The sequence below is a fragment of the Paroedura picta genome, chromosome 16, assembly GCF_049243985.1.
Source record: "Paroedura picta isolate Pp20150507F chromosome 16, Ppicta_v3.0, whole genome shotgun sequence".
NCBI classification, from domain to species: Eukaryota; Metazoa; Chordata; class Lepidosauria; order Squamata; family Gekkonidae; genus Paroedura; species Paroedura picta.
The window spans coordinates 17,936,147-17,949,137 of NC_135384.1; the positions used below are offsets into that span (position 1 = coordinate 17,936,147).

The 12,991-nt window shown below is 45.7% G+C and overlaps 1 protein-coding gene across 8 annotated transcripts in view; it reads left to right on the plus strand.

Annotated features, from left to right (window-relative positions):
- Window positions 1-12,991, plus strand: part of TSKS (testis specific serine kinase substrate) — a 31,638-nt gene that overhangs the window by 17,272 nt on the left and 1,375 nt on the right. For 5 of the 8 annotated variants that reach the window (XM_077314887.1, XM_077314888.1, XM_077314892.1 and 2 more), the window contains 3 exons: window positions 2,088-2,239; window positions 2,913-3,048; window positions 5,366-5,490. In XM_077314887.1, the coding sequence (XP_077171002.1) occupies window positions 2,088-2,239; window positions 2,913-3,048; window positions 5,366-5,490 (413 nt within the window). Of the gene's footprint in view, window positions 1-2,087; window positions 2,240-2,912; window positions 3,066-3,692; window positions 4,141-5,365; window positions 5,491-12,991 lie in introns of those variants that run through there. The other 3 variants (XM_077314894.1, XM_077314895.1, XM_077314893.1) reach the window with 3 other exon arrangements.

Sequence of the window (12,991 nt, forward strand, 5' to 3'; positions counted from 1 at the left end):
TAGTGGAATCAGTTGCGTTTTTTAGCGTTTCCCACAGGCTTCCGGTCTCGGCAGAAATCGCTAGAAAGGAAGCGCTATTGCCAAGCTCGTCCCACCCCTGGCCGTCAAGCAGTCAATGGGCAGCCGTTAGCATGCTCCCAAACAGCCCCTTTCCCTTTAAGAAAGGTTTTTTTTAAAAAAAAACAGACCCATAGCAACGAATCTAGGTAGATTCGTTGCAACGGAGAGACCCATCCAGCTGCCTAATGTGAGCTGTCGTTTGATTGTATGATCGTTGGCACGCTGCCCCGAGTGATAAAAAAAAAATCCCCCCCCCCTCTCACGGGCCTGATTTTCGGCTGAATTAATGTGTAAAAAATAAAGGGACTTTATTTCAGCAAACGGGCTTTTATGTGGTTTGTGCTTAGTGACTAAAGGTGAAGGACTGAAGCCAGGGAAGCCTCTAAACAGAAAGAGGCTCGCTGGTGCGTTTATCCCCGCTCGCTCGGAGAAAAAAAAATGGCGATCGCTTCGCCGGAAGTTTGGAGGAAAGGCTCGGGAGGAGGGACTTTGAAGAACCCGCAACAATGGTAACGCACAGGTCTTTAGCGCTATTGTCGCAGATTGGTTGCAGGAGTGTATCGCTATCCGGAGGGTGAATCCACTTTTCTGGATTCCCCTGAAAGCACTACAACGAAGCGCTTTTTGCGGGTCGGTTTCAGGATTGTTGCAGATTGTCTACGACGTCGTGGGTTATGGCAAATTAGTAGCGTTTCCAATTAGCAACCATTGTGCTATTTTGAAGCTGTGCGAAATGGCCCTATGTCTTGCAAGCCCTACAGAAGTGTTGTAATTCTCACAGGGCTCTGGTTTCCTTTGGTAGAACATTCCACCAGGTTAGAGCTGGGGCCAAAAAGGCCCTGTCTCTAATCAAGGCTAATTTAATCTCTTTTGGGCTGGGGACCATAAGTAGATGTTGAATGCAAGAGCCTGATGCCAACATTGCCCCACAGCCCCAATCTAGACCAAATGTCTCCCCTGCTAAACAAGTACTTTTAGCACTGACTACAATGACCACCTCAGAAATAATTCCTCAGCACCTTGTCTTTTGACTGAGGGGACTACCCAGGATTGAATTTCTGGGCACTACACATGGGCTAGAGTTCCTGCCCTCAGAAACATGCCAACTTCAAGTTCTCTTATACATATGAAGCTACTTTGTCCTTAGCAAACACCAAACGAGGTCAGCCCAAAATGTTTGGGCTGATCCTGCGTTGAGCAGGAGGTTGATGGCCTGTATGGTCCCTTCCAACTCTATGATTCTATGATTCTATGTTCCAGTTTTGTCAAGAGGATTAAACTACAACGGATAAAATAATGCCGATTTATTACATAGTGTGCAAATATAAAATTAAAAACCTTAAGAGTCTGAATATCAGTCTGTACAATTTACAAGCCCTCCTAGTGGATGAGTATGACCAGGGAACCACATGAAAGCAAATGCATTTTGGCCTTTCCAGTCTTCCTCAGTGGTCAAAAAGACATTAGATATGCAGAACACCCATTCAGAAAGTATCATGTATTTTTCACAACCTCTGAAACTTAAATAGATGAAAAAACAAATTATTATAGTTGAAATTGACGTTACTATACTAAATGTTTATTACATTTTAAACTTCTTATAAGGATTAGAAATTATTCTACATCTTATGCTGTGTGGCTAGGAAAATAATTTTTTATATATGGCAGAGCTGGCAACTCTAGTCTGGTTTTATGTGGTTCATAGAACATATCCACTAGGAATGCTTATAAACTGTACAGTCTGCTATTCAGACACCTAATGTTTTTAATTTTATATGTGCACGCTATTTAATAATTTGTTTGGGGGGGTTTGTTATAGCTTGACCCTCTTGACCAAATAGCTCCTTTGGCCTTATCTGTGCAGCTGCATATTGTTTAGCCTGACTGGCAGCAGCCCTTCAGTCAAAGAAGCTGCAGGCTGAACCTGGGATCTCTGCTGAGCAAAGCACGTAAGATCTCCTCTGTCACCGTTTCCTCTAGTTGTTTGGATGAGCTTCATAGCATTTTTCTTTCCTTCGCTCCTTTAGGAGAAACTGTGTTTCTTACAGCGGCAAGTACAGGCAGAAGACCTTAGCCAGCAGGTGAAGCCACTCCTGGAAGATGTGTCCCAGCACCTCTCTGTATTCAGGACCCCAGACACACTGGAGAAATACCCTGCCAGCTGTGCCAGATGTGCCAGGTATTCACTTCAGGGATACAACAGTGTAGATGGGCCAGGACTAAGGAACATGGGCCAAACTGTGAAGAAAAGTTGTTTCTATTAACTCTGGAGGTGATCCACTACATTGGATGTCTGCCCTGCTCTCGCCCTGTCCTAATTCACAACTGATTTGCAGTGACTCTTTTTTAAGGAGCTTAAAATGCAATGGAAAGGCCAGCCCCGCATGTACTGGATGGGCAAAGCATTACTGAGGTTTTCTAAGTGTTTCAATCTCTTTAAATAGGACTAATTCTAGTTCTCATTGTAGATCTTTAAAAATGCCATGCCTCCTTCTTCCATCAGGTTCCCTGCAGTCCACATGTCCCAATCTCATCCTTCTCTTTTACCTTCACCTTTCCTCCAACCGCTGTTCTTTTTTGCCAGAAAACATAGAATTCTTCAAAAGCTTGAGGCTGGGATTAATACTAAAAGAACAATGCAAAGTAGCTACACTTTTATAAATGCACTGCATTAGGACCATGGACTGGCAGAAGTCCTGACTTTGGTGTTTCCTTCATGCCCTATCCTTTTTCTGGCACAGGGTAAAATCTTCACAGGCATGGAGGGGGAGGGGCAGGCAAAAGAGGGGAGTGTCTATACTTGTCCAAAAGGTGTCCCTTCTCTCCTCCCACCCTCCTGCATCTGCCCACAGCTATAGCTTTGTGAACACCGAGATGCTGCGGCAGATGGTCGAGAATGCGGTGGCCCCCATCTTGGAGGAGCTGAAGCAGAGGACCCCCCCCTTGGGCACATGCCCCAGCTGCCAGCGTTTGCAGAAGAAGATAATGGTACCGTGATGCACAGAGTACGCCAACCCTGGACTCCCTCCCCTCCCCTCCCCTGCCCTGCCCTAATAAAAAGAGGGCAGCGTCCTCGCCCCAAAGGGACTGTGGGCCAATTAGTCAGCCCTATCCCCCAAAGATGTGGGCTCGGCTGTGGGCATACTCACGCCAAGCTGCCATAAACCCTTAATAGCTGGCTGATTTTGCACTGTTGAGTACACCATATGGAGTACACAGATCGGGTCCAGGATATGGGAGGAACTTTTGCTGAACCTTAAAAATTCACAAAATGGCGTCTCATGCGTCTTTCAGGCATTGTGCTTTGAAGGGTGGCTGTGAGCATCTAGTCCAGGGCTGTCATCTGCAGCCTGGGAAATTTCTGGTGATCTGGGATAGTGTCTATGAAAGGAGTTGTTTAGGGATTGATTGTGCCTAGAATCTACGGCACACCATGCACTCTTCTCTCCCAAACTGCCACTTTTTCCAGGGGAATTGCTCTCTGTTGTTGAGATCAGTTCTGATTGTGGGAGATCTCCAGGTCCCACCCAGAGGTTGGCAACCCTTTAATTACAAGTGAAGCATTACTACTACTACAAATTACACTTGGATGCTTGTGGATGCTGACTGTATTCTCTTTGCTCTGGCTGCAGCGCATTTCCTTGGCCCGTAGTTTGCACAGGGCCTCACTGGAAACTCTTGTGCAAATGGCAATGCTGGCAGATGAGGAAGCAAGCTGTGCTGTGACTGGGGGAAATGCGGAAACCAAACCAATAAATTCTCAATATCCTTCTTTTGAAACAGCGTAGCAGCACCATCTGTTTTTCTGTTAGGCAAAAGCGAAAAGATCCAGCTAATTGCTTCCCCTGTATCCTGTTTTAAAGACTTAAGCCTAATTCGTTAGCCAGCAGAGAAATTAAAGGACAGCTTCAGGCCTCATCTATGCATGCATGCAGGAGAGCAAGAGGGCAGAATCCTAACAAAGCAAAGTAGCTTCAAGGTGCAAGTGGGAAATTATTATTATTAGTATTATGTTGTAAATGAGTCACCTTTTCTTTTAAAAAAGCAGACAAGCCATTGCAAGGAGAAAACCAGCACTTCAGGGTAGAAGATTCTAGCTGTGCATTCTCCCTGCTATGCTAGGTTTCCAGTTGCATGCACCATTTGGCCTGGCTGTTCCATAACACTATTCCTGCTTGCTTCCTAAATGTGCACAGTCCATTTCATTACATCACCCCACTACATGGGAAGACTAGGCCTCAGATGCAAAACCTAAAAATTTTAATCCAGTTTGATTTCCCTCCCCCCACCCCAACAAGCCAAGCTGTTTCACAACTTCACAAGATTCATTATAGGCGTTTATACATCCTTGTGATGAACCAGAGACTGAGGCCAGAAATTATGTCCTTGGTCATGGTAGGATGGCTGCCCTCTGGAATCCATGGAAGTCTGGGCACACAAGTTTTGGGCTGCTGTCGGGACCATCCAGGAGGTGGGGCCTCTCGCAATAATCACCAAACAGGGAAGTCCAGGGAGGGCGCTATTATTTCTGCCCATCCCTAGCTGAATCTGTTCACGTAAGCAGATATATTACTTTTGTGCTGTTCTAGCAGCCCCTTATGAAAACTGCAGGAGATCTGTTGGATTTAGGATTGAAAATGTCCGGGTAGGATCTGGAGATCCCTTAAAATTGCAAGTCCAGACTACAGCAATAAATTCCCCTGGAAAACATGGCTATTTTAGAGGGTGGCAACGATGGCATTATACTCTGCTGAGGAGTCCAGTTTCCCCTCCTCCAACCCTGCCCCCAACACCTCCCAGAATTTCCCAGCCAAGAGCTGACTGCCCTACTCCACGCCAGGAGGAGCCATGTGCTGCCCCTGCATGCTGTCACCTTGCAGTGATCAGTTGCAGGATCCCATTGGCTCTACTCCGGACCTGCCACCCAGGCCCTGATTTGCTACGTGCTCCTGGAAGTACCCCAGTCTGGCCTCTTAGCTTCCGTATAAGTGCATGTTGCGGCCCCTAGGGGCAATAGGAAGACAGGTGCGGGGGTGGGGTGCATCGGAAGGGCCAGGCTGCACATTGACTTTATGCCTGATCAACGGCGCCCCCTTGTGCCCATAGACGTATTTAAAAACATTTATACCACCTTCCCACTCAAATAGGGTTTCCAAGCTGCTGTGACGCCACCTATCGCCTGAACTGCTTAAACTGTCAGTGACAATCTTACCCTTCCCCCCACACTCCCACCCAGATTAGAGGATGGGCTCTGTAGCCTTCCATCTCTATTTTTTTACCAATTGCTCCAATCATCGGGAGGCAGGATCTGAAACAGTCCGCCTTGGATGCACACACACGGGCAGAGGTTCTGAGTACGAATATTCGTCTGGCTCAGGATGAAGCTTGGAGTGCCAAGAGCCATCTGGAGCGGGCCAGGATCAATCCAGAGTGAGTAAATCAGACTATGTCCACTGGCATCACCTCCTCTGCCTTGCAGTTCCCCAGGGCCCCAGCAGTCCTGCAAAGCCCCTGCCACTGGATTGGGACCTTTCAAAATCCTGCTTGCATTATAATGCCCCCTAGGAACCAGTCAGATGAGATGCAAAAGATCCCTAGGTTAGGATTTTCCATGTTTTTCTTTAAATGATTAGCAAGCCAAGGTAGCTATTTTGAGGATTACAGGAGGGCCGCCAGGGAATAGATTCCTCCCACTGTCATTTCCATCATCATAGCTTTGCCTAGCAGAAGTCCAGTTTTCCTTCCAAGCATGCAAGATTGGTCCTCTGAAATGTACTCTCTCTACCACGGTGTTCATCTGAGCTTCTTTGCAGGATGCAAGAGCAGTATGCTGGATCAGAACACACGTCATCCTGCTCCCAACAGGGGTTACTGATGCCACAAGGAAACCCACAAGCAGGCCCCACTCACTAGCAAACACTTTCAGCTATCAACTGCTCCAGAGTCTGATCACCAGAGGCAGTATGTAGCTGAACCTAGAGGTCTGTTTGGCTATTATGGTTAATTGCCAACAATAGACCTAACCTCTGTAAGTCTCTCCATGTCCCTTAAAATCCATCTCCCTCATGTCACCCCTTGGTGACTACTTTTCTTAACTTAAAAAGTCCTAAATATTTTAACTTTGCTTTATAGGGGCAGTGCCCCAACCCCATCACTCAATTTATCAATCTGATTTAAAAATCACACATTTTGTGGACTAAAAATATGTTCTTGATGAGTCAGGAAGAGTTTTATATATTTTATTATAATTCTTAGTAAAAGAGCTTCTAAAAAGTGCATATGACACACACACCTTAGAAGAATCGTCCCCTCTTGCATGAAAGTGAAAAAGGACTCCTTCCTCTAAGACAATGCTCATCTGTGACATATAACCCATCACTTGAAACAGTACACCTGTACCTTTAAGAACTATTTGTTTATTATATGCACATTTAATCATCTGAAGCATAGATAATCAACTATGATTTGTTTAATCAAGTGATGGCTTTCCACCCTGGTATCCCATTCTATCAGGCCCATGCTTGGATACTCTTCAAGAAACTGGACTCCTCAAAAGAATAATTCTCACCAGTCTGCCCCTTCTTCTGTCCCCAGACTCTCGGGCACCCCTTTGCTCCATACTGCCATCCTCTTACTCTCCTTTCCAGCACCAAGACTAGAGCTGACAACCTCCAGGTGGGGCCTGGAAATCTCATAGAATCATAGAATCATAGAATCATAGAGTTGGAAGGGGCCATACAGGCCATCTAGTCCAACCCCCTGCTCAACGCAGGATTAGCCCTAAGCATCCTAAAGCATCTCCTGGCATGACAGCTGATCTCCAGGTGAAAGAGGTCCCCCAGAGAAAATGGCTGCGCGGGACGGTGGACTTTATAGCATTGTGGTCTTCTGAGGTCCCTCCCCAGTCACCCCCAAATCTCCAGGAATTTCCCAACCTGGAGTTTTAATCCCTAAATAAGCCCCAGCTCCCTTTCTCTTCCCAGAGTAGCAGAAGCATTTCTACCACCTGGGAATGCCAGCCTCCAGGTATGACCTGGGAAAGCCCCAGAAGTACAGCTCATCTTAACTACAGGAATCAGTTTCCCTGGAGAAAAGTACTTCTTTGGAGGATGGGCTCTTTGGCATTGTACCCCTCTATGGTCTCCCAAATCTCCTGGAGTTCCCCCAACTGGAGCTGGCAAGCGTACTCCCCACCCATCTCCCCCTTTCTAACCCTACACTAATAGCCGTAGAAAAGATCAAGAGTCTAAGTAGCACATTAAAGACTAACAAAATTTGCAGAGTGTGCACTTTCATGAGTCCCTGCTCCCTTCAGATAACTGTCTGTTACTCAAAGAACTCAAAGTTACTGTTCTGTTACTGCTTCAGCCAGCCAACACAGCTGCCTATTCTTGATCTACCCACATTAGTAGGTCCCAGCCTGAGGCACATGGAGAGCCTAACATGGAGGCATGCAGTCTGTTACAGCCCAGCTGATTCTTCACTGCAAAGGAGCTTAGTGGGCAATTAAGAGGGGAGAAGAAGTAGGATGGCAAATGAAAGGGTTACAGCCTCCCCTCCCTACCCACTCCTCCCTCTGCACCAGATCATGCTGCAAAGAAACAGGCTGTCATGCTATAAATATACACACGGATGCCTGATGTTTTCACTGAGGTGGTGGGGGGGGGGGCAGTGAGACAAGTGCAGAGACTCTTCATTTGCATTTCCCAGGTTCCTGGTCTATGCATAGAGCAGAGAAAGGTGGTCCATTAGAGACCAAGGCCTCCTGACCCCAATGCCCAGGGTTCTGCTTAGAGTTGCCAGCTCTGGGTTAGGAAATCCCTGAAGATTTGCAGGATGGAGCCTGAGGAGGGCCAGGTTTGGGGAGAGGGAGGACCTCTGTAGGGTACAAAGCCACAGAATCCACCCGCCAAAGCAGCCACGTCCTTCAGGAGCTCTGTTGCCTGGAGATCAGTTGTAATGCCAGGGGATCTCCAGGCTTCACCTGGAGGTTGGCAACCTTCATTCTGTCACTCAGGTGCACTCACACTGGAAGCTTTGCACTCAGAACTTCAATTTACAGACACACACTGACCCAATTTGGATCAGCATCACAGTTTGCAAGGAGGGCGAGATGAGGCCCCCCTCCCTGACCTGAAATGGCCCTGGTGAGTCACTTCTGAGGGGGCTGAACATGGACGGATGGGCTTTACATCTAAGTTCCAAGAGGAAGAAGAGGAGGAGGAAACAGAGGAGGTGGAGCTAGGGTTTTGTACCCTGCTTTTTACTACCTGAGGGAGTCTCAAAGCAGCTCAATGATCGCCTACCCTTCTCCTTCCCATGACAGGCACCCTGTGAGGTAGGTGAGGCTGAGAGCTGAGAGAACTGTGACTGGCCCAAGGTCACCCAGCTGGCTGCATATGGAGAAGCAGTGGGGAATCAAACCAGTTCTCCAGATTAGAGGCTGTGGGGGCATTTCCGCACATCAAGTTTAAAAAGTGTTATGCCAGCTGAATGGCAAAGCACTGATTTTTCTTTGTGCTTCCGAGCCCTCCTCAACGTTTCTGCTGTCTCGCCTTTTTGCGCATCTCACCCTCCACAACTGCTGCTGGAAATGGCCACATGGGAGGTGGATTGAGAACTGGTTGACAGATCATACCCAAAGGGTGCATGTAAATGGTTCGTCATCCTATTGGAGAGGAGTGACAAGTAGAGTGCTTCAGGGATCCGTCTTGGGCCCTGTTGTTAAACATATTCATAAATGATTCGGATGGAGGGGGTGCTTATTAAATGCAGATGATACTAAACTGGGAGAAGTACCAAACACACCAGAAGACAGAATCAGGATACAGGATGATCTTGGCAGATGGAAAATTGGGCTAAAATGAATAAAATAATTTTAAAAGTGAAAAATGTAAAGCTCTACATTTAGGTAGGAAAAATCAAATGCATCTCTGTAGGATGTGTCCAACCTTTGCTTGAAGACTTCCAGTGAGGGGGAGCTCATCACCTCCTTAGGCAGCCTATTCCACTGCCGAACTACTCTGACTGTGAAAAACTTTTTCCTGATATCTAGCCTATATCATTGTACTTGAAGTTTAAACCCATTACTGCGTGTCCTCTCCTCTGCAGCCAGCAGAAACAGCATCCTGCCCTCCTCCAAGTGACAACCTTTCAAATACTTAAAGAGGGCTATCATGTCCCCTCTCAACCTCCTTTTCTCCAGGCTGAACATTCCCAAGTCCCTCAACCTATCTTCATAGGGCTTGGTCCCTTGGCCCTAGATCATCTTCGTCGCTCTCCTCTGTACTCTTTCAATTTTATCTACGTCCTTCTTGAAGTGAGGCCTCCAGAACTGCACACAGTACTCCAGGTGTGGTCTGACCAGTGCCGTATACAATGGGACTATGACATCTTGTGATTTTGATGTGATGCCTCTGTTGATACAGCCCAAAATGGCATTTGACTTTTACCACTGCATCACACTGCCTGCTCATATTTATGTGTGAGACTTGTCTTAGCAAAAAGATCTGGGGATCTTAGTAGACCATAAACTGAACATGAGTCAGCAGTGTGACTCGGTGGCTAAAAAGGCAAATGGGATTTTGATGATGATATTATCCATTCAGTCATGTCCGACCCTCTGTGATTCTAAAGGAAAGTTTTCACCATACGTTTCTGTCAATGACTGCTTTTAGTTGGTTCATGGTTGTCCCTGTATCGGCTTTGATCATATCGAGCCAGCGGATCCCTTGGCGACCACGTTTCCTTTTGCCGCTGACCATGCCGAGCATTAATGATTTTTCTAACAAGTTTGATCTCATGATGTGTCCAAAGTAAGTGAGCTTTAGCCATAATATCTTGCCTTCTAATGACATAGTTGGTTTGTTCCTCTCTAAAACTATCTTGTTGGTAACTTTGGCTGTCCATGGTATCCGCAGCATTAGTCTCCAACACCATAATTTGAAAGCATCTATTCTCCTTCTGTCTTCCTTCTTCAGGGTCCAACTTTTGCATCCATAGTTTGTTATGGGGAAGATAACAGCATTGATTAGCCGGCACTTTGTATTAAGGCTGATATCCTTCCTCTTCCATATTTGGTTCATGCCTAACATTGCATTCTGGCCCAGTGTTATTCGCCGTCTGATTTCACGGCTGCATCCACCACTTTGATTGATCATAGAGCCAAGAAAGATGAAATCATCCATACATTCAATGTTCTCATTGTCAATTGTGACTTTGGTGCTACTGTCAGTAGTTGTCATGATCTTGGGCTTTTTGATATTTAGGTACAGTCCCATCTTTTCACTTTCTTCTTTTAGTCTCTTTAATAGGGCTTTCAGATCATGCTCCGATTCAGCAAGGAGTGTTGTATCATCTGTGTAGCAGAGATTATTGATGTTACAACCTCCAATTTTGTCTCTGATTGCAGATTCTTTTAGATTAAGCTTCCGCATTCTGCATAAAAGTTAAAAATAAAGGGTGATAAGATACACCCTTGTCTCAGTCCTTGGCTGACCTTGAACCAATCTCCGTATATTGTTTGTACTGTGGCCTCCTGGTTGGTGTACAATGAACTGATAAGGTTGGTTAAGTGGGACAACACTCCCAATTCATGTAAGGCATCCCATAGCTTCTTGTGATCAACACAGTCAACCGCTTTAGAATAATCAATAAAGCATAGATAGATGGCCAATTGATATTCATGTTTTTTTTCAAGAATCCTTGCAAATTTGCAATGTGGTCTTGGGTGCCTTGACCATGTTGAAAACCAGCCTGGACATCAATCAACCAGCTGAGCCTCAATGGTTGATTTGAGACCTTTCTGAATGATCTCCAATAAGATTTTACTCGCAAGGGAGATCAGGCCTATTATTCGATAGTTTGAGCAAATGCGAGCATCACCTTTCTTTAGAAATAGGATAAAAACAGACCTTTTCTAGTCTATTAACATAACACTGTGATTGCTGCTGGTGGAACAGACCTGAGTAGTTCCACTGGAATGGTATCTATACCAGGAGCCTTATTATTTGGAAGCTGTTTCAGAGCCCAGATCACTTCTTAGTCCAGTATAGGTGGTTCCAATTGGTGTTGCGTGTTTCTGGCTGGTGACTGAGGCCCCTTGGTGTTTGCATATAATTCTTCTGCATATTGTCACCATTGATCCTTGATGTTGGCTTGGTCGGTCAAGTCTTTTCCATTCTTGTCTTTGATGGTCACTTTATGAGCAGTGAAGGTGCTCTGGACTTGTTTCACATGAGCAAAGAGGCTTCTGGTGTGGCCTCTAGTACACTCCTCTTCTAGTTGCTTGTGTTGTTGCTTCCAATCTTGTCTGGCAGCACATTGAAAATCTGCATTTAACCTCCTGAATTCATCTCTCTTGCCAGCAGCTCTTCGTTTTTCAGCAATTTTGATGGTGTCAGATGTTAACCATTTGCATCTTCTTTCTGGCTTTTTGTATGGTATATGTTCTAAAGCAGCTTCTATGACATTAGATTGAAATTCTTGCCAAGTGTCCTCAGGTAGCTTCTCAGTAGTATCAAGCAGTTCAAATTTGTTCTTCACTTTTATGGCATATGTTGGTGGAATCTTGGTGACATTAAACTTCTTTGGGGGTACATTTTTCTTGATATTACATAATCTGACTTTCAACTTGGCCACCAACCGTGATCAAAGCCACAATCTGCTCCAGGAAATGTTTTTACTGCTAGAACGGAGCTCCGGCATCTCTGATTGCAAAGAATAAAATCGATCTGATTACAGTGTATGCCATCTGGAGATGTCCAGGTGTATAAACGACATTTCAGTTGTTCATAGAGGGTATTAGTGATAGTCAATCTGTTTTCTTGACAGAACTGGGTAAGTCTGTCATCAGCTTCATTTTGCTCACCTAGTCCAGACCTACCGCAGATGCCCTGTTCTTCTTGATTTCCAACTTTGGCATTGAAATCCCCAATAATCTATATCATGTCCTTTTGAGGCACCTGTTTCATTGTTTCATGCACTTTCGCATAGAAATCTTCAATTTCATTTCATCAGCAGCCGTGGTTGGAAGTATAGTGTCCAGATCACAAAAGGCAATGTTATCACTTTACTCTGCTCTGGTTAGTCCTCACTTGTAGTACTGAAGTTTTGGGCACTACAAATGAAGAAAAATGTGGAAAAACTGGAGCATATCCAGAGGAGGGTTACAAAGAAGGCGACGGGTTTGGAGACCAAGTTGTATGAGGAAAGGTTGAGGGAGCTTCTCTCCCCTGGAGAGAAGACGACTAAGAGGTGATATGATAACCATCTTCAAATATTTGAGGGGCTGTCATATAGAACAAGGGTAGTCAACCTGTGGTCCTCCAGATGTTCATGGACTACAATTCCCATGAGCCCCCGCCAGCATTTTCTGGCAGGGGCTCATGGGAGTTGTAGTCCATGGACATCTGGAGGACCACAGGTTGACTACCCCTGATATAGAAGATGGAGCAGAGTTGTTTTCTGTTTCCCCAGAGGGTCGGACCAAACCAATGGGTTGAAATTAATTCAAAATAATTTTTGGCTAAACATCCGAAGAAGTTCCTGACAGAGCAGTTCCTCAGTGGAAAAGGTTTCCTCGGGAGGTGGTGGGTTCTCCCTCTTTAGAAGTTTTTAAGCAGAGGCTAGATTGTCATGTGACAGAAATGCTTATTTTTATGAATTTAGGCAGATTATGAGTGGGTGGGCAGAAAAGGATGTATCAGTGTTGATCTCTTGGGGCCTTTCCTTGCATACCCAAGGAATTGCTGATTGCCACTGGGGGGGTGGTAGCTGAATTTCCTACAGGCCAGGCTGGATTCTGGAGATTTTTGGTAGAGGGATCACTTGGGAATGGAATTGGGGCCACCATGCGTGGGCAGGTAGTTGTGAGTTCCTGCATTTTGCAGGGGGTTCGACTAGATGACACTGGAGGTCCTTTCCAACTCTA